This window comes from Chanodichthys erythropterus, chromosome 7 (genome assembly GCF_024489055.1).
Source record: "Chanodichthys erythropterus isolate Z2021 chromosome 7, ASM2448905v1, whole genome shotgun sequence".
In the NCBI taxonomy this organism is placed as follows: domain Eukaryota; kingdom Metazoa; phylum Chordata; class Actinopteri; order Cypriniformes; family Xenocyprididae; genus Chanodichthys; species Chanodichthys erythropterus.
Genome location: NC_090227.1, coordinates 25,438,762 through 25,459,750, shown reverse-complemented (window position 1 = coordinate 25,459,750; position 20,989 = coordinate 25,438,762). Strand labels below are relative to the sequence as shown.

The 20,989-nt window shown below is 35.3% G+C and overlaps 2 protein-coding genes across 3 annotated transcripts in view; one reads left to right on the top strand and one right to left on the bottom strand.

Annotated features, from left to right (window-relative positions):
- ddx11 (DEAD/H (Asp-Glu-Ala-Asp/His) box helicase 11) overlaps positions 1-6,384 on the top strand; it is a 24,680-nt gene extending 18,296 nt beyond the window's left edge. For both annotated transcript variants that reach the window (XM_067389942.1, XM_067389941.1), the window contains 7 exons: positions 699-848; positions 920-988; positions 1,409-1,509; positions 1,753-1,837; positions 1,905-1,980; positions 2,225-2,379; positions 6,253-6,384. In XM_067389942.1, the coding sequence (XP_067246043.1) occupies positions 699-848; positions 920-988; positions 1,409-1,509; positions 1,753-1,837; positions 1,905-1,980; positions 2,225-2,379; positions 6,253-6,288 (672 nt within the window). In that variant the 3' untranslated portion in view covers positions 6,289-6,384. The remainder of the gene's footprint in view (positions 1-698; positions 849-919; positions 989-1,408; positions 1,510-1,752; positions 1,838-1,904; positions 1,981-2,224; positions 2,380-6,252) is intronic.
- Positions 5,788-20,989, bottom strand: wash1 (WAS protein family homolog 1). Its single transcript, XM_067389944.1, has 11 exons — positions 20,889-20,989; positions 19,945-20,085; positions 15,889-16,000; positions 14,585-14,731; positions 12,403-12,539; positions 12,164-12,299; positions 11,867-12,074; positions 10,330-10,506; positions 9,297-9,455; positions 7,328-7,396; positions 5,788-7,231 (listed from the first exon to the last, which is right to left on the bottom strand). Exons 1-11 carry the CDS (start codon positions 20,894-20,896, stop codon positions 7,083-7,085), a joined length of 1,443 nt encoding a protein of 480 aa, XP_067246045.1. The 5' UTR covers positions 20,897-20,989; the 3' UTR covers positions 5,788-7,082.

The following is a 20,989-nucleotide window of genomic DNA, read 5'->3' as shown; positions in this document are numbered from 1 at the left end:
CATAGGACACCTGTAGTCTGTCCTTACGAAATTTACGTTCAGCCCTTCTACATACTCGTCTGAGTGAACGAATAGAGTCATTAAACCAGGGCGCAGATTTTTCTTTAGAAAGTTTACATTTCAAAGGATGTTCAAACAGGTGTTACTAAAATGATTAAAAAATTCATCAGCGTTATATTCTGAAGTCAGAAACATCCATAGACGAGTCAACAGCCGTATATGCAGCCGCAAAATCCTCACTGGCTGTCGGAGAAAAATAACGAGACAATCGAGCCAGGACAGGTGCATCACTTGATGTGTAAGGAAGACTAGTAGCGAAAATCACAGATTTATGATCAGAAAAACCAATGTCATTAATCTCCAAGTTGGTGAGAGGAAGACCATGTGAGAAAACCAGATCCAAGGTATGACCGTGATTATGCGTCAGACAATTAACTTGTGAGAATGTCATATTTGTCATAAGATCTATGTTGAGGGAATATCTAATGACATAAGGATGTCGTTACCTTTACAAAATTATTATATAAAAAGTTACTAACACAATTAGTTGCTTTTTAGGAGTAACACAATATTGTAACACATTACTTTTAAATGTAGCTTTCTCCCAACACTGGTAATGATTTCATTTTCAAACTTAATGATTCTGTATAATTAATGGTAGAGTGAAGCATGATCTTTATACCTGTCACCTATATCAGATGGAGGAGACGGGCCGGGTTCTGTCAAACCTCTGTAACATAGTGCCGGGGGGCGTGGTCTGTTTCTTCCCCTCCTACGAATATGAAAAGAGGATTCTGGGACACTGGGAAAGCACTGGTGTCCTCCAGCGGCTGCAGTCTAAGAAGAAGGTACACAAACGGCAACACTATCATGCAAAGTCAGTTTATGCTCGAGTTAAGATTCCCTCTGTGTGTTTCAGATTTTCCAGGAGCCGAAAAAAGCCAGTCAGGTTGAGCAAGTGCTCAGTGACTATTCCAAGTGTATACAGGTGTGTTAGTATGTGAATATTACTATACTTATATTACATGTAAACATAACTGTGCCTTATGCAGTAAACCAAAACAGATCTGTTTATATCTACAATAAATGTCATTATAGTCAAGTCAATGCAGATTGTTTCAAAGCAGCTTCACATGAATTGAACAGTTTTATTGTAAAATACATCAGGGTAGAAATCAATTAAATTTTAGCTGAAAAGGCAGCACTACAGAAGAAAAGAGTCATTATTCAGCTCAGTATAGTTTGCAAAGTTACTGTGAGGTCAGATTTCATCTGATAGTGACGGTGCAGTGAAATCGATAATATTGACGCATATTAATCGTCTTTTAAACCAATTTTATTTGTTTATTTTATTTGTTTTATAGTGTTTTTATAGTCTTTTAAAGTGTAAAATGGTTTGTTGATGCAGCGCTGCAGTAATGCCGGAAGTGGCCAGACTGGGGCGCTGCTATTCTCTGTAGTCGGTGGGAAAATGAGTGAAGGAATCAACTTCTCTGATGAACTGGGCAGGTGAGTACGAGCACTGTATGTTACAATAGAATACCATACTATTGCAGTATGTATCCACCTTATTTTAAATGTCGTCTTCATAACATGAATGGCTTTTATCTGAAGTACTTAATACTACAGATGACTTATTTTTCATGTTGTAACTACTTTTTTTTTCACAATGTTTCTAAAACATTTTATTTGTTTACATTATTTGTTAAATTGTTGAATGAAACAGCTTTTTGCATCTGTGGATGCGTTTAGATGTATCGTTATGGTTGGAATGCCGTATCCCAACATAAAGTCACCAGAGCTGCAGGAGAAGATGGCTTACCTGGACAAGCACATGGTGAGATGTAGTACGGGATGGTGCAGAAACACATTGGCCATTTCTAACTCTTTCTCTACATTTTCAGCCTCACATTAGTGGTAAAAGTCCCGGGAAGGCTTTGGTTGAGAGTCTCTGCATGAAAGCTGTCAATCAATCTATTGGTAGGTGAAGCCACATACTCAAGACCTCCTGAGATTCAATGCCGTTTCACAAAGGGCAAACACATAGTCTGAATTGAGAATTTTTTAAATTATTTTATTATTTCTTGGATATAAAACTAGTATCCTAGTGTTTTATTACCAATTCAACTATTAAGACAATGCATTAACTAACAGTTGTTTAATAGCTGATAAAGCAGAGTAAAGCAGTTTAACACATTTGTTTCTGACTTCTTACCCCACACAGGTCGGGCGATCCGTCACAGGGGCGATTACGCATGCATTGTGCTGTGTGACCATCGATACGCCCGAACAGGCACACTGCAGAAACTTCCACAATGGATTCGTTCCAGCACACACACGCACACAACTTTTGGTCCTGCCTTTGCCAGCGTCAGGAGGGTAAGCATACTGCATATTGTGTAGTATGTAGTGTCTACTTTTTAAAAATTGTATGTGAAACAACATGCAACAATTTCAAACTTTAGTATTATGGTCACATGATCTTTTTTGTTGCATTTAGCAATTCTCCAGTTGTTTCAAAATCAAATTTTCAATTCAGTTTTTGTTAAAATGTCTTAGCTTTTGCCAGACATATCAAATATTAAGTAAATAAATTATTTGAAAAATGCAGTTGATCACATTCGTCAAAATGGAAGGTCAAGCACATTGCATTGTGGGATACCATGTGCTCTGTTGTATACTATGTATGTACAGTATGCATCAGGGATGCAATTTGTTTTCCATATTGATATAGATTTCTGTATTTTACATAATCTTTAAGGTTCTCCAGTAGATTTCCACCAAAATAAAAGCTCTATGGTTTAGAGTTTGAAAGCAAAGAAATTAAGACAGTCATAAATACAAGTATTGTCATTTTACTGTTATTATTATTATTATTATTATGTTTCATTTTACATTACAATAGAAGTAATATTTCTTTGATTTGTTGATTTTTATAATTTAAATAATATTAATTAAAATGTTTTTTATTGTATTATTTATTTCTTATTATAATTATATAGTCATGTTAAAGGGGACCTATTATGCAAAATTCACTTTTATAAAGTGTTTGTTCTAGCACTACGGACACACATCGATGTACAATCAGCCTATAATGGTAAAAATCCACTTTTTATAATTCCAATAAATCAGAAGCAGTCTCTTCAAACAAGCCGATTCAGATTACCTGCTATGATGACGTCATTTTAGGTAGAAGTCCCGCCTTATTAGCGTAGACAGCCCTGAGTAAGAAGCCCAGAGTCTGCCATTTCTGTATCCTCGCTGTAGCAGCTGGAGCTGTACATTGGCCCTGTCCCAAATGGCACCCTAAACACTTGCAGTCTTCCTATGAGTCCGCACTTTTGTGAGGTAATGCCACTTTGACTGTCGGGAAGATTTTTGCTGCGGAGCTCGCACCAGTGTGGGCTCGGCAAAAGTGTGCATTGAGGGTGCATATCGACCACAAAGGGGGTGCTTGTGAGCACCCTTCTGAGACCTAAAATTGACAAATGGGACAGCCATTGGAAATCAACAAGACCGAAAGTTCTATGAAGTGTGCCATTTGGGACAGGGCCCATGTCTGCGCCAAAGAGGCATTACAAGTGTTTTGTTTTGGGATGTTCCACTGAACACCATCTGAGTCACTGAGCACATCATGGTTAAATTTCATTTTCATAGGAAATGTCCCCCCAAAAACAAAACAAAAAATCAGTAAAGTATTATACGTTTGCGGCAATCATTTTGCACCAGACTGCTTCACAAACGAGGGTCTTTTTAATGCTGGATTTTCACAAAGGTTGATTCTGAAGCATATAAGGACTTTTTCACAAGAATCGGAAATCACGTGACGCGGGGTAAAGTTAGTTCCGCTATGCGTCTACGGCTATTTTCTCAAATATCGCTTCTTACCTTTTCTGTTTTGTCTGTTTTCCAAGTTGCTGTTGTATAATCTACAAAGATATTATTTTCTACTTGTTTGTAGCTTATATGGCCACTCAAACCGTTGCTCGAATTTACAGCAGGTGGATTTATAGTCGGTATAGGCTACGCAGCTACTCATTCAGTAATTCCCCTGATCATATCACGTATGATGCACATTATTTATATAATTTATTCAACTCCCAATATATACTTCAGTGGAGTAAATAAAGTCGTGATACACAATATTGATGTGAGTTTAATACGTTTTAAAAATATATAGCATGTATTAATCTCACATGGCATTACATCCCACATTCAAGCATATGTTTTATCCTGATCAATTAAAATGATTCAACTAAGACATAATTTCCAACACCACACTACACAACTATCAGTCTTTGCATTAATGTTGCAACAGCACAATAATACTGCGCATAATACACACTTTATGATGATGACGACAGGAAAATATGAGTGAGAGATGACTGAAATCTTTATATATATCCAGAAATATCAGGGTACGAGCGGATCAGAGGATCAGGCTTGCGTGATAAAGGATCCAATAATTTCCCCAGCACGTCGCTAAAAATACTCTATACATCCCAATGTGCATACTATCCACCCTAAATATTACTATATATTACTAATGTCACATAGACTATTATTTAGGATGGCTAGTATGCACGTTTAGATGCAGGCACTGTCTTTACAGTACATAGAGTGCGATAATGCACAGCCGCGCCAAAGTTTAACCGCCAGCACTTCGAATTATTTATTAAATTTAGCTCTTAATGAGAACTCTGTAGTCTCACCAATAATTCACCAAGAACGTTCAAACATTTTCATGACATTTAATTCGTAAAACGACTTTGATTCCCGAGCTGGTTCTGATCGAGGCTATTTATCACTGTAACCGGAAAAACTTTTACCCAGCGTGGATCATTGCGGAAGCCAAAAACATGGAAGTGTGAAAAAGGTCTATTGACAGTTTCTGACATTTTCAGTGCGTGAGATAATCCTGTTTTGTTGTTGCTGGTATGCCTGAGCATGATTTCTTGAAACTATGTCCCTTATCTTGAAAGGGGGCCGGGAGCACCAGCTTATTTACATTTAAAGGATTCGTCCACTTTTAAATAAACTTTTCCTGATCATTTACTCACCCCCATGTCATCTAAGATGTCCATGTCTTTCTTTCTTCAGTCGAAAAGAAATTTAAGTTTTTGATGAAAACATTCCAGGATTTTTCTCCTTATAGTGGACTTCAATGGGCACCAAACAGTTGAAGGTCAAAATTAGTTTCACTGCAGCTTCAAATTGTTCAACACGATCCCAGATGAGAAATAAGGGTTTAAGAGAAACCATCGCTCATTTTCTGAAAAAAATTTAAAATTATATATTTTAACCAGAAATGCTCATCTTGAACTAGCTCTCTTCTTCTCCTCTATTAGAATTCCAGCAGTGTAGACACTGCTAAGTGTATTACTGCCCTCCACAGGCCAAAGTTTGAACTAATTGTTATATAGTATTGAACTAGCATATTGCATATAAAATTAGTTCAAAACTTTGACCTGTGGAGGGCAGTAATACTCTTAGAAGTGTCTACACTGCTGGAATTTCTGGTTAAAACTTATATAATTTTAAATTTTTTTCAGAAAATGAGCGATGGTTTCTCTAGATGAGACCCTTATTTCTCATCTGGGATCGTGTTGAACAATTTGAAGCTGCAGTGAAACTAATTTTGACCTTCAACCGTTTGGTGCCCATTGAAGTCTACTATAAGGAGAAAAATCCTGAAATATTTTCCTCAAATTGTAATTTCTTTTCGACTGAAGAAAGAAAGACATGAACATCTTGGATGACATGGGGGTGAGTAAATTATCAGGAAAAGTTTATTTAAAAGTGGATTAATCTTTTAAAGACACACACACAAATGGCACGTTTTTGCTCACCCCCAAAATGTGGCAATTTTAACATGCTATAAAAAAAATGATTTATAGGGTATTTTGAGCTAAGACTTAACATACACACTCATTAGGTCCGTTTTAAATAGGTAAAAAAAATAGATTTTCCTTTTTTTTTGTCCTTAGTTGATCACTTCCCTCATGCATACTACAATCAGCTTCATTTCTAAAATAGTATGTAGAATGCCAATCTTGTAGAGTGTGATAGACAGGAGCATGTGAAGAGCGTCTGAGTGTCTCTCCAGCTGCGTGCTGTTTTAATGAGACAGACGTTCTCCAGCTGTGCACTCTGTAAGCAGGTCTGTTCTAATGACAGGAAGTGGAGGATGACAGGATGAGAAGGATTTGTTAGCAGTATGCTCCCTGTCTGATCCTTTATTTGATTCCGCAGTTCTTCCTGGAGAAGCGACAGAGACCGCCGCTCTGAGGCCATCAACTCGACAGCATGTAAAAGTACTACGGTGTGTCCTGCATTATGAATGTTTGTTTGATTACTCTGGCCTTGTGAATTATTGAGTTCTGCCGCCTCTGTCCTCAGGTTCTGTGTTCAGATGTGTGTTTTTGATTCAGTCCTTGACTTTCATTTAAATAAAGCTCATTTTTACAAGGCTGGATTGGTTTCTGTGTTTGAATTCCAAAATGTGAAGCCAAGACTGGTTTGTATGGGCTAAAACAATCATAGTAGATTAGTTTATTTTTTTGTACTAAAGCTACAAATGCCAGAGATGTTTTAGTCCATGTAAAACACAAAATAGTTTTTTTTTTAAACATTCTTTTCTTCCTTGATGGAAAACATTTGTTATTTCAACATCAACTTCATTCTGTCACTTTCTAAATGTGCATGAGAAGTGAAAGACTTTCATCAAAAAGTGCGATTAAGTATTGTCAACATAAAACAACCATAATGTCAGTTCTGAGTAAAAGTGGTTCAGGTTCACATGAACTCAATTGCTTGTACGGCCTCGATGGCATCGGATGAACTGGATCAGAACTGGAGGAAGTTGTTGACATTAATAATATAATCTTTCTGGCTCTAAGGGTTTTAGTGACATTTAGAATGCATCTTCTCATACTTCTGTTCATTTACTGACCTTGAGGTTACAAAACAAGTGACAAAATGTCTCACTTAACGCCATAGCTCTCCTTGGAGAGACAATATTTCCAGACTGTCTTTGAGAATTTCAACTCTTGAGTTTCATGCTCAACTCTGGGTCGCCATGGTTACGCCTCCCAATCATCTTCATCATCTGCGGTCGCTTGCTGCGGCGCTGGAAGGGGTGGGATCACATCTGACATCCTGGCGAATGCTCCGCCAGAGCTGGCAGGTGCTTCGGATGAGTCTCCAGCCCCTGGAACCTTGCCAGAGATACCTGTCGAATATTCACACACACACACACAAAAAAAAATGGATCAGGTAGCATGAAAACACAGAGATTGAGGCACTGAAATTAAGGTTTCCAACACACCTTTCCTGCGCAAGGCCAACTTATTGAAGAGGTCTGACATCAGGTCTCCACCGCTGACTGCTGCACCAACTGGAAAAAAGGATGATTGTTAGTTTAAGCGACAGGGGAGAAAATGGCTTTTTTTCTTAATGTTACACATTACAGGGCTTCAGAAGATTATTTTTATAGAAAGGAATCCTTAAAATGGTCAAAGCTGACGAACTTTCTATTTTTATTTAACTTTCTATTTATTAAAAAGGGTTAGTTCACCCAAAAATGAAAATTATATCATTAATTAATCACCCTCATGTCTTTCCACATCCGTAAGACCTTCGTTCATCTTCACAACACAAAGATATTTTTGATAAAATCCGATGGCTCAGTGAGGCCTGCATCGCCAGCAATAACACTCCCTTTTTCAATGCCCAGAAAGCTACTAAAAACATATTTAAAACAGTTCATGTGACTACAGTGGTTCAACCTTAATATTATAAAGCAACGAGAATACTTTTTGTGCGCCAAAAAAAAAAAAAAATGGTGACTTTATTCCACAATATCTAGTGATGGGCGATTTCAAAACAATGCTTCATGAAGCTTCAAAACTTTTTCGAATCAGTGGTTCAGAGCACCACAATCACATGATTTCAGAAAACAAGGCTTCGTTACATCATAAATGTTTTAAACTTCAATATTTCATGTGACTTCGGCAGTTTGATACGCGCTCCGAACCACTGAATTGAAACAAAAGATTCGAAAAGCTTCAAAGCTCACTAGATATTGTTGAATAAAGTCGCTATTTTGTTATTTTTGGCGCACAAAAAGTATTCTCGTCGCTTTATAATATTAAGGTTGAACCACTGTAGTCACATGAACTGATTTAAATATGTCTTTAGTAGCTTTCTGGGCATTGAAAAAGGGAGTGTTATTGCTGGCGATGCAGGCCTCACTGAACCATCGGATTTTATCAAAAAATATCTTAATTTGTGTTCCAAAGATGAATGAAAGTCTTACAGGTGTGGAACAACATGATGGTGAGTAATAAATGACAATCTTCATTTTTGGGTGAACTAACCCTTTAAATGCAGCCTTGGTCAGCATAAGAATTCTTCCAAAAAACAAAACAAAAGACGAACGAACCACGCACAAACTTTTGAACGGTAGTGTATATTGCGCACAAGTCATATAGATCACTTTTATTGTGCTTTTTTGACCTTTTCAGAGACTCAACAGCATCCATCCTAATTAACTTTCATTGAAACAAAAGTAGCAGTGAATATCTCCTTTATTTTATGTTCCTCAAAAGAAAAGCAGTTTCCAAAGACTGTCTTTGTTATTTTCTGCAGAAAAAAAGAGAATAACAAGTAGTAAAGAATATTAAATTATGTTCTTTCAAATCTTAACTGTGGCATTTACTCTCACCCAAGTCCTAAATCATTAGTAATTACCTCTCAGAGATGACTAATTCAAAAGACTGCATAGTTTATCCATTGATAACATATCAATGAAGAACTTATTTTAAATATCTGAGACTTTGTGAGTCCAGAGCCAGTCGATTTCAGAGCAAATGTCAAGCGGATTTAAAAAGGCTTAATAGGGCAGATTTAATGAAAGTAAATTTCTCTTTTGACCTTTCCAAATACCACGGCGCTCTTCCTTATATCAGAGTTACTGAAACAATGAATTCCTCTTGTTTTAAAAAAAGAATACTCTTGTACAAATTACCAGCACATTTTACGTATATTCTGGGTGGTTGCCAGGATGTACCTATGCGATTACTAGGGAATTGTTAGGTGGTTGCTTACTGACCCAAGTCTGTACATAGAATGCTTGGGTGCCTTAGGATTTTTTATGCTTGCCTGAGCAAACACTACTAACGAGTTTCTTACTCTAATAACAGTTTATCTAATGTTAACACCCTCTAATTGACCCTGTTTGAGTAGTATGTACAGCCTGTTTTTAGCACAGAGTGTAAACACTGGTGGCGTCTGACCTTGCTCTTGTTCCTTCTGTTTCTTCTTCTCCATCTTGCGCTCCTTCACATTGCGGAGGTTTGCTTTGCCGATTCCGCCGGCGTTTCGGATCGACTCCAGCAGGCTGGCTCGTCCGTCCGACGGCTGTAACACCTCAGAAGGGGCGTCTTTCACCACACCTTGTAAACGCAAACAGAAATTAATGTGGTTGACATACACTACCATTCAAATTTTGTTTTTTTATTAAAGAAATAATACTTTTGTTCAGCAAGGATGCATTCAATTAATGAAAAGTGACAGTATAGGCATGTATAATGTGAGATTTATTTCTTTTGAACTTTCTATTCATCAAAAAATCCTAAAAAAAAAAATAAAATTCCACAAAAATATTATGCAGCACAACTGTTTTCAACATTGATAGGAATAAGAAATGTTTCTTGAGTAGCAAATCAGAATATTAGAATGATTTCTGAAGGATCATGTGACACTGAAGACTGGAGTGATGATGCTGAAAATTCAGCTTTCATCACTGGAATAAATTACATTTGAAAATAAAATAGAAAACATTTTAAAATGTATTAATATGACTATTTTTTACAGTAATTTTGATCAAATAAATGCAGACTTGGTGAGCAGAAGAGACTTCTTTCAAAAACATTTAAAAATCTTTTGAAAATATAAAAAAAATAAAAAAAACATTGAACAGTAGTGTATACGGACAAAAAGAGACTGTTTTTGTTGTTTGTGGGCAGAAGGCAGAAATATAAAAGTCATGTTTTAAATAAGTTTAGGTTTTGAACATTAAAGGGAAAGTTCACCCAAAAATGAAAACTCATGTGGGTGAGTAAATAATGAAAGAATTTTCATTTTTGGGTAAACTATTCCTTTTAATCATCTTTGCAGTCAAAAAAAAATTTCAAGAAAGTAGACCAATAGCAATTCAATACTGCAATGACATCATCACAGTCGGTTTGCCTTACAAACAATAACAATAAAATGTAATTAAATTATAAAAAATTCATTCAAGTCTATAAATCTGAAAATGAAACTTACTTGAGGGAGTGGCTTGACTTGTTGTGTCAGTGCAGTCTGGTGTGATAGGTGGAGGCGGGGGTGGAGGAGGCGGGGCTGGAGACATTCCAGGGGGTGGGACTGATACCTGGGTTGACTCCGGTGGAGGAGGGGGTGGTGGAGGCGGAGGGGGTGGAGCCTCAAGTCTAAAATGAGAGTCTTAAAACAAACAAACAAAACAATAAGAATTAAAAAAAAAAAACAGTAGACCATGAAGGAAAACAAATGAGACTGCTTAAAGTTAGGGCTGCACGATTTGGAGAAAAAATCTAATTGCGATTTTCTGGTTAAAATTGCGTTTTAAAATTAAATTAAAAATTGGGAAAAAAAAAAAAAAAAAAATTACAAACAATACCAGGCTTGTTTTGCTTGTTTGTAGGGCTGCACAATTTGGCTCAAAATTATTTTTATTATCATTATTGCTAAATAAAAATTCTAAACCAAATAAGAAATATTACTGTTGTAATAACTTTCATTATTAAAGTATTTAGCATTAGTATTTGATTATAAATATAACTATAATAATTAGAAAATAAAATTAAAACTTGTATGACAAAATGGGGGATTACCTGTTAACATGCAAGCAGTATGTATATAAATCATTAGAAAGGTCTAAGGATTTATTATCAAATATTATATTATTATGATAAAAATCTGTCTCAACTTCTTTATTTTTGTCAGGAAGTATGCAAAATCAAAAATGGAGTCCATGATTTAATATGAACTACGTGTCTCTTATGCATCCACTGTGGAAAAAACTGTACACTTATGTACACTGGAGAAAAACATATTTATTATATATTTCCCTCAAAGTTCTTTAGAGAGAGGAATTATTTTTCCTATTTTTACCTTGAATAGGATTGAATGAGCTTTACTATATATAACAAACGCTGTTCCAGGTAATCCCCAATGGGCATCATGCTATCGCTGAATAAAAAGAAGGTAGAAACGCTTTGATTGATTAAACCTGAATAAAATAAACAGACGACTACAACTATACATGGTTTATATGTTTTCTTCAAGCTTTCTCAGGTATTTCCGTAATAATAAAGTATATTTATAATCCAATGCTAATCAAAATGCTATTTCAAACACGCAACTGATGTAATGAAGTGAGTTTGGAGTAAAAACACATTAAATGTTGTCTTTTGTTAGAAAATAAGTTCATAAAGGCTTCTCGTGTTTGGAAAGTTTGCATATTTGACGTGTGTTGCGTTTTCTAATGCAGTGCTCTCGAATGAAGCGTCATTTTCTACTGATCACAGAGCAGCTCTTTGCAATGTCATAATCGCACTAAGCCAAATCGCGATTTTGATTCGATTACGATTAATTGTGCAGCCCTACTTAAAGGGGTCACACTGTACTTTTTTTTTTTTAATTCATTTTGTGTTTATAAATATAAAAAATTAAATTATTTTTTATATTTTCCAAAATAATTATATTTAAAGACTGAATTTCTCACAATATGACCTCTTTAAGTTTAAAATATGCCATAAAAGAATGTTAATAATGATCCCACCGGATCCACTAGATTCATCATGCTCCGTGCCAAACGAGGGAAGTTCAGGGATGCTGTTGCTGGCAGGAACAGACGGTGCGAACCCTGGGCCGAGGTCAGCGCTGTACATGAGGTCATCAGCGATGCCGGGTAAGTCAGGCAGGTAAGACGGAACATCAATCTCCGGCACTTGCCCCAGGTCTGGCACATAGAAATAATTCTCTGCAGTCTGAGTAGAAAGCGTGACAGAGACATCAGCTAAGCTTGCATCCTGTTTTCAGTTTATCGCTTTATTATAGATGTGACTAAACATCTCACCTGTCTTTCTAGCTGCTCTCTCTTGGTGATTGACAGCGGTGCATCAAACGGTTTATCTTCCTTTTCCGTCTCTAACGTGGTGTGTGTTTTAGTCACAGCACCCGCCAGAGGGTCAAGAAACACATATTTCTTATAGCTGAAAACACACAAACACACATAGCGATGATTATATGAGCGTTAATAAGGTTGCATCGCCTGTGCAGCATTCAGTCGATATGTGTAGGTGTGTGTATACTCACAGGTTCTCCGTTGTGTTGAACAGCAATAAGGAGCTGACTGAGTTGACATTTCTCGGCAGACTTCCCAATCCCTCCTCTGTCTCATCCTCAGAGTGCTTCTTAGTGTTTACGCACACGGGCAAATACATCAGCTTCTCCTATAAAACATATTTGCTGGTCATTTCGTGAATCATTTTTAAGATTTTTGTTGATAGTTTTACACTGTAATCTGACATTACAAGCTTAGTGCTCAAGGTCGTGAAACTACAAACAGCTACTTAAAAAAAGAATTTAATGTTGACATTTTTACAAATATCCTCAATTTTTTTTCATGTAACAACTGTTAAGTGCTTGTGTGGCTCTGAAAATTCAGTCAAAAGCTGATCGTTGCCTACACAAGTGAAATGTCAATTTTTTTTAACTAAAAAAAATGTATAAAAAAACAATAACTGGTAAAGGTTTTTTCAAAAATGATTTTTAATTCATTCAATTTTAAAACATTAATTAAATAAAGTTTTAAATATGTCCATTTATATTTCAATTATTTTAACAACATTTTATAACATGAATTAAATGTGCAGTTTTCAATATGTCTTTTAATTTGTCTATTTAAAAAGTGATTTCTTTATTTCCATTTTTAGGTTTGAATTATTAAATTGGTAATCTGTATTTATTTCACTCCTAGACCTCCATAAAATCATGGTAACAGAGTTGATATAGTAATATTACAAAATACAATGTTAATTCTGTTACCATGATTTTTGGAAATAAAAATAGAAATAAATATATCAATTTTTTAAATGTACAAATGAACAGACATATTTAACACATATTTAATTCATGTTTTAAAACAATAAAATATTAATAAATAAAGAGATAAATAGAGTTCACTTCCTCTCTTTATGTCAGATTTTTTTTTTATTTAAAACTCCATTCATTTATAAGAGGGAAATAATTATGAACTGCAGACTTTAAGTCCTTACAATAATTCATTACAATCTAAAAGTATATAGAAATAAATTAAGACAAAATGCTAGCTTATATAGCCATTAATTTCCATGTATTTGTAAATAACTAAATATGATCCATTAAAGGTACAATATGTAATCATTTTGCAGTAAAATATCCAAAAACCACTAGGCCAGTGCTATATATTTTTTTCACTTGAGTACTTACAATATCCCAAATGTTTCCAACTATTTGTAAATTGTGAGAAAATTGCAATTTTAACCAAGGCTCCGGGACGTGTGAGGAGTCGCCTGTCAATTGTGTCATACCCGCGTTACCCTCGGTTTCCGGTTTTATTTTGTAGAAACCATGGAAACACCAAAGACGCTTTAATATATTACATGTTTTAATAGACAAGGAAACAAATGTTTTGATTTATAGACAGAAAATGAATTATTGTTATATAGCTCAACACGTTTAGTCTTATTGTTTAAATCTAATTTTCTTGATTTTTTGCGAGTACCATGCTTTACCATGCCTCAGAGAAAAACACTATTTTATGAAGTAGCTAATATAGCATAATCAGATGCACCTTTATTTTTATTAACAGTAATACAGAATTTTCTCCATCATACAATACGTTTTAAAATTAATCGCATGCCATTTATCAACACAAGCCATCCAGCATTTAATATGATATTCTAAAATCGATCTATCTTACAGTGTGTCTCAAACAAGTGTCGCACAGCAGCCACCGAGCGAACGTAACGTGATAACATCATTTTCAACACACTCAAATGTATCTAATATGATAAACAGAGCTGTGTTACCTCATACTCATGACCGGAAAAGTGGAAGGAGCGCCGGCGACTGTGGCATAATAAAAGTTCTGCTGAGGCTTGTGTTGTGCAATCGCTCCAGCGGCCTCGTTCAGCTCCCACAACACTCGGTCCTGCTCTGCTTCATACTAAAGTAACGTACTAAACATACCAAATAATTGAACATACTAAATAATCTAATTCATGAACATGAGTTCTTCCAGACTCAAATCCATGTTCTTTTGCACCGTCCGTTGAGGTGGAGACCACATGTCCCAAGATTCTGCTCTAAAACTTGGCGTCATCAAGCTACGCCTTTGTTTTGAATAGGCTTCTAGCGACCTCTAGCGGCAAAAATTATTACATATTGTACCTTTAACTCTGGAAAGTATGACAGGAAGAAGGAGGTTTAAGACAGATAACTGAATTTTTTTCACCTGTAAGGCCTTGTCATCCAGTGGGCGATGTTTGCTCTGAACTTTAAAGCGAGGCCGCTTCTGGGATGCGGGATCAACTGCCCCCGTAAAGATAGAAGAATAATCCTGCAGTTTTTCTGGAGCGGGGTATTTAGCACTGGAGAACACCTACACAAACACATCAAACATAATCACTCAGACCTTTAAAGTGCCCCTATTATGCTTTTTCGAATATAGCCTTTCATGCTGTGTGTTTGTGAATGTAATATGTCTGCAAAGTTTTAAAGATCAAAGTGCACGAAAGATAAAGTTATTGTCTCCTAAAAGAAAGAATTGATTCTGAACTGCCAAAACAAGTCATCAGCAATTCCAGTATCACTTCCTGTTACATAGGCCAGTATATGACCTTCACTGGCTGCCCACGAACAACATCTACATTGACCCACCCTCAAACACTGTAGTTGTAGCTGAGGCCTAAGAGTGTGGTTCATGTTGTCGACATGTTGAGAAGACATTGTTTTCAGTGATGCCTGCACTTCAAAAGGATGAGGACTCGTGTTGGACTGACGCCATTATTCATTTCACTGTGTATCACAAATGCTGAATAAGCCTAATAGGCGTTTAGTTTCTGACTTGTGCTGTAAGCGAAAGACCAATCATGACAGACTAGGCCGTCTGACAGAGCAGAGTAGACTAGCGGTTAAGAGGGGATTAAAGAGACTGTGCAATGTATATCATGAGAAAATTAAGTGTTTTTGACCTTGGATGCATGTAAATCTATTGTAGGAGAACACTAAAACAAAAATAGGAAACTTTAAAATTGCATAATAGGGGAACTTTAAGTAACCTTCAGGTGCTCAAAAAGAAAAATAATATATGTCATTTGCATAAAGAAAAAGACTATTTTGCACTGTGACATTTTTATGACAACTAAGCACATTTAATCCTCAAATTTTAATTTCAGTAATGTGAAAAAATAATGATATATTATTTAAATTGAATAGCAATTATATATATCATGGCATTATTTGTTGTATTGTATTTAATTCATGCTAATTAATAAAATACTTGTGTTTGGATGTAGTAAAGACAATTTGGGGGTAAATGTGCTTAATTGTCATAAAATAATATCACAATGCAAAAAAGCTTCATTTTCTTAATGGAAACAGTGTTTTTGCAAAATAGGTTTTGTAATTTTCACTGTTTTAACCATTAGCCTATGCATATTCACATGCTGCTCCAGACAGTTGTTGCAGAATAAGTTTCTCTTCTACACTTTGTGACTGACTGGCAGATTTTCTGTGTGTCTGAATCATCTGCATCACCTTTGTGGCTTTCTTGCTTCCTTTGATCTTCTGGACTCTGGCCTGAGCCAATTTGATCCGGTCTGTGACAGACTGAAGGTGTGCACGGTTCTTCTCCACGCTCTGAGACACCCTGTCAAAGCCAAACCAAGTCAAAAAATGTCTGCAGAATACAGATGAACACATTCAAATCGGAACTTCACCAAACTGTAATATAAAATTCAATTCTGAACTAATTTGTTATTGATTGAAACGGTTTTGCAATGAATCTACTTTAAACCAGTATGCTTGAATAATATTGAACTATTTTTACATGTTCAACACTAATAATTTCAATTTTCATATTGGCAAAGTTGAATAACAAGAGTTCAGTACATGGAAATGACATACAGTGAGTCTCAAACTCCATTGTTTCCTCCTTCTTATATAAAACTCATTTGTTTAAAAGACCTCTGAAGAACAGGCGAATCTCAACATAACACCGACTGTTACACAACAGTTGGGGTGTACGCCCCCAATATTTGCATATGCCAGCCCATGTTCCCTATTTTCATTATTAAACACTTGCAGTCTGTATAATTCATAAACACAACTTCATTCTATATAAATCTCTCCAACAGTGTAGCATTAGCCGTTAGCCACGGAGCACCATCAAACTCATTCAGAATCAAATGTAAACAATATAACAGTATACAATACTCACATAATCCGACCCATGCATGCCGCATACATGTCGAACACTTTGTAAAGATCCATTTGAGGGTTATATTAGCTGTGTGAACTTTGTTTATTCACTGTTCAAGGCAAGCGCGAGCTCCGTGGGCGTGGAGCACGAGAATTAAAGGGCCAGTAGCCCTGAATCGGCTCATTTATAATGATGCCCCAAAACAGGCAAAAAAATGAATTAAAAAAAATCTATTGGGTATTATGAGCTGAAACTTCACAGACACATTCAGGGGACACCTTAGACTTATATTACATCTTTTTTTAAAAAAGTTCTAGGGCACCTTTAATAGATATTTCTGAGTGAATTTTATGTAATAATAATAGAATTGAAATATTTTGTATGTTTAATTTGCTATAAGCAGTAAGGTACAAGTGCGTTATTACTTTTATAAAACAGTATATACATTGTATATTATATAAACACACTACTAATTAAAAGTCAGAACTTTTTTTTAAAGAAATTAATACTTTTATTCATCAAGGATGCATTAAAGGCTTTTATAATGTTGCAATGTTGTTTTATAATGTTATACAGTTTTATAATGAAAAGGATTTCTATTTCAAATAAATGTTTCTATTCTTCAAAGAATATATATATATATATATATATATATATATATATATATATATATATATTTATATTTTTTTATATATATATATATATATCATATCATGGTTTCTATATTATTGTTTAGCTATAAATTGTAATATTTCACAATTTTATTGTTTTTACTGTATTTTTTTTATCAGATTAATGCAGCCTTGGTGAACATGAAAAGACTTCTTTTAATAAAAAAAATGTAAAAATATTAATTATATATAAAAATACTGGACACTATGGCCTTTATACACTATTGGTCAAAAGTTTTTGAACGGTAAGATTTTTAAAAATGTTTTTAAAAGAAGTCTCTTCTGCTCACCAAGGCTTCATTTATTTGATATAAAATACAGCAAAAACAGTAATATTGTGAAATATTTTTACAATTTAAAATAACTTTATAATTGATAATAATCATAAATGTTTCTTGAGCAGCAAATATTAGAACGATTTCTGAAGGATCATGTGACACTGAAGACTGGAGTAATGATGCTGAAAATTCAGTTTTGCCATCACAGAAATACATTGCATTTTAAAATATATTCAAATAGAAAACAGTTATTTTAAATTGTAAAAATATTTCACAATATTACTGTTTTTACTGTATTTTGGATCAAATAAATGAAGCCTTGGTGAGCAGAAAAGACTTCTGCTCAAAAACCGTTCAAAAACTTTTGACCGGTACCGTATATCAACATTGGTCTCTGAAAAATCCATATTTGTCAACCGCTAGTTGTGACAGCTAAATTTCCCATAATATTAAGCAACAACCAGGACGAATGCGAAACTTTGCAGCAAACTTCTCCAAACAACGGTCTGAACAATAAGCCAAGTAAATGATGTACTGCAGCATGCTAAGCAGACAAAACTGCACCAATACTCAGACCTTCTGGCTCTCTGACAATGCCATCGGTCTTGGCTGGATAATGAATTTTATTACACCTATTGTAACCCACTGACCATATATCTCTTTCGTTTGTCCATTCTTAACTGCTTCTGTGAACAAACATCACAAATGGAAAAGAAGATCCCTTGATTGCAAAAGGACAGCTACAGTAAGCCAGCCTGAATACATAAACAAAATGCAGCGGGAATGAGAGCGTAATTGTGCATGCGTACAGTCCTATCATCACTACAAAGTGTGCTTTTCTAGTGCCCTATGGCACTACATGCTGTCTGAAAAGACCCTCCATTAGAAAAGGATGGAAAAAATGACAGAAGAATGACTAAAAGAGAGGGGGGAAGGAGAGGCTTAATGGAGCTGACCTAGAAACGCACTGCTTCACCACACACACACAAATACGTTCCCTGGACCCCTACGTGCCATGTTGTCATGGTAACGCTGTGGATGGTTTTCCAGCCTGTTCAGCTGGAATTAGCATATTTGAGCACTCACTCCTTCACAACTGCATCTCATGCAAAACACACACCTTCATTGTATTTCTCTTCTTTGTTATTTTCACACGGTCTAAACACACTCTTTCCTTCAATAGCCAGGCGCAACAATAAGGATGGCCCGGGGGCCAGTGCGAGGGTGTTTTGGGCCCGTGGACAGAGCTGTCATTTACCTTATAGGACCAGTAGCGTATTTTTGCTACATCTTATGTTTGCTGATCATGTACATGTGCTTTTATGCCTTACACACATAAACATTTGCTCTGCGTAATGCACTGAAATGTTGTTCATTCTAGAGTTATCTTGCTGGTTAACATTCAAGATTTTGATGAACCTGTTATATCAAAACTGTATGAAGTGATAGTTTTCACAGAGTTAAATTAGAGTTGCAGTTATTAAAATTAACTAATATATTACTATAGTAATTTTTGGTAAAGAACTTAAAATTATATGAAAAATATATTTTTGACATAAAATACATTGCTAAAATAAATATATTTTTATCACATATAAAATTTGTTGCTAAAATTTTGAAAAATGTGAAAAAAATATTAAAAATGTTGAATGTGAAATTTTTTCAAATTATCTATTTTTCATCCATTTTGCTATTTAATTTATTCACAAAATTCATATATCGCATAAAATATTTGTGAATAATGCAGCGTTATCATCCCATGTGTTCAATATAACAAAATCATCACTTCCTGGTAAATTGGAGCAAAATATCTAATAAAAATGGAAGTTTCTGCAACGTAGGAATCCACAGTGGCTCTTTTTTCATATATCATAAATGTACGAATTATTCCTAACTGTTTTGATGACAGAGTTTGGCTCATGCATTTCAGAAGGACCAAACCAACATTTGAGATGCTGAGCGATGTGATTGGCCCCATGGTTAGTCCAGATATCCAAACACATCCACTGTTGAGGCAAAATCACGTGAGTTTTCAGTTGCGCATCGAAGCATGAATTTGGTAAACGTGTTTCCATCGTAGTTTATGCACACATATATGTTTTTATTGATCTTGGTGATTTTTATGCAATATCCCAAAATGCGTAAAAAAATAGGTGGATGGAAACATAGCTAATGTTGAAATTTTTTTGAAAAATCCATATTGTTGAGACTTGAATAGGTGACTCAAAAAGTAACCTTCATATATATATATGTATATATGTATATATATATATATATATATATATATATATATATATATGTATATATGTATATATATATATATATATATATATATATATTAGTATTTGCGTGTACTGCTATAATCTAGAAATTCTAGATCCTTGATCTCTGATCTGCAGAAAAACACTCTGTACTATGAATGAATGTGTATAAATGTTTTTACCTATTAAAGATGTCTGTTGATATAGTTTCCAGGTACTGTAGTGCATCAGTGATCTGATGGACAGCCTCTTCCCTCCTCAGGTCTGGCTGGATAAGTGGAACAGAGTACACCTGTCCCTCCAGGTAACGTTTCTGTGTCATCCTACACATACACACAGATACACACCAATAAATCATTCAATCTGTGTATCAAATATATTCCTAAACTATGCTTTAAGCATTAAAACAAGCAAATAAACCAAACATTGTGCAGTAAATAAATTGAAAGGGTATGATACGCGCGCACACACACACACACACACACACACACACACACACACACACACACACACACAAACATTAAATCTAGTGTTATAATTTGCCATGGTAGTAGCTAAATTGATCCAGTATGTGTTGTGATATATACATATAACTTATACACTGCATACTATAGGCTACTGAAGTTGGCAACCCACAATACTGTTTGTTGCAATGGACACTGGATGGAAATGCAAATTTAATCTCCTCTGGGGATTTATGTTTTTTGCCCCCTTTCATCACTGTTACATAGTTCACGTATCTAGATCCAATCTAGAAGACTCTAATCTAGTACAGCAACATAAAACACTGATCCAGCCTTAACAGAAACAAACCCACAGGCTTCACCAAATGACAGTCACATGACGACTCCACACAGCGTTAGATAAAGTTGAATAAACAGTGTTATGTTTTATGTCGCAACGCAAACCCATTAATAAGAGTGTATAATAACAATATGACAATTATTTGAAAAAAAAAAATCAGTTGATTTCGATATTGATTCTCATTAGATTTACACAACGCAATCATCATCCTGCTACCTCCGGTGGAAAAAAACAAAGCGGCAAGAAACTCAAAAGGGATGCCTGTAAGATGTCTGTGGAATATTGCTATAAAAATAAATGCAAGTAGAAGGAAACACTGTACCTGACCATTTATATGACAAAAGCACAAACGTTCAAAAGCTTGAAGGTGCTCGGAGTGTCAGGATCAAAACTTCCGCACTCCCAGATCACGTGACGCCTGAC

What these genes read in the sequence shown, in the direction of transcription:
- wash1 (XM_067389944.1), bottom strand. An exon ending in GAGAGCAGCTAGAAAGACAG is followed by an intron (nt 12,075 to 12,163) that starts GTGAGATGTTTA and finishes CTTTCTACTCAG; the next exon opens with ACTGCAGAGAATTATTTCTA. An exon ending in AAGTCAAGCCACTCCCTCAA is followed by an intron (nt 9,456 to 10,329) that starts GTAAGTTTCATT and finishes TGCGTTTACAAG; the next exon opens with GTGTGGTGAAAGACGCCCCT.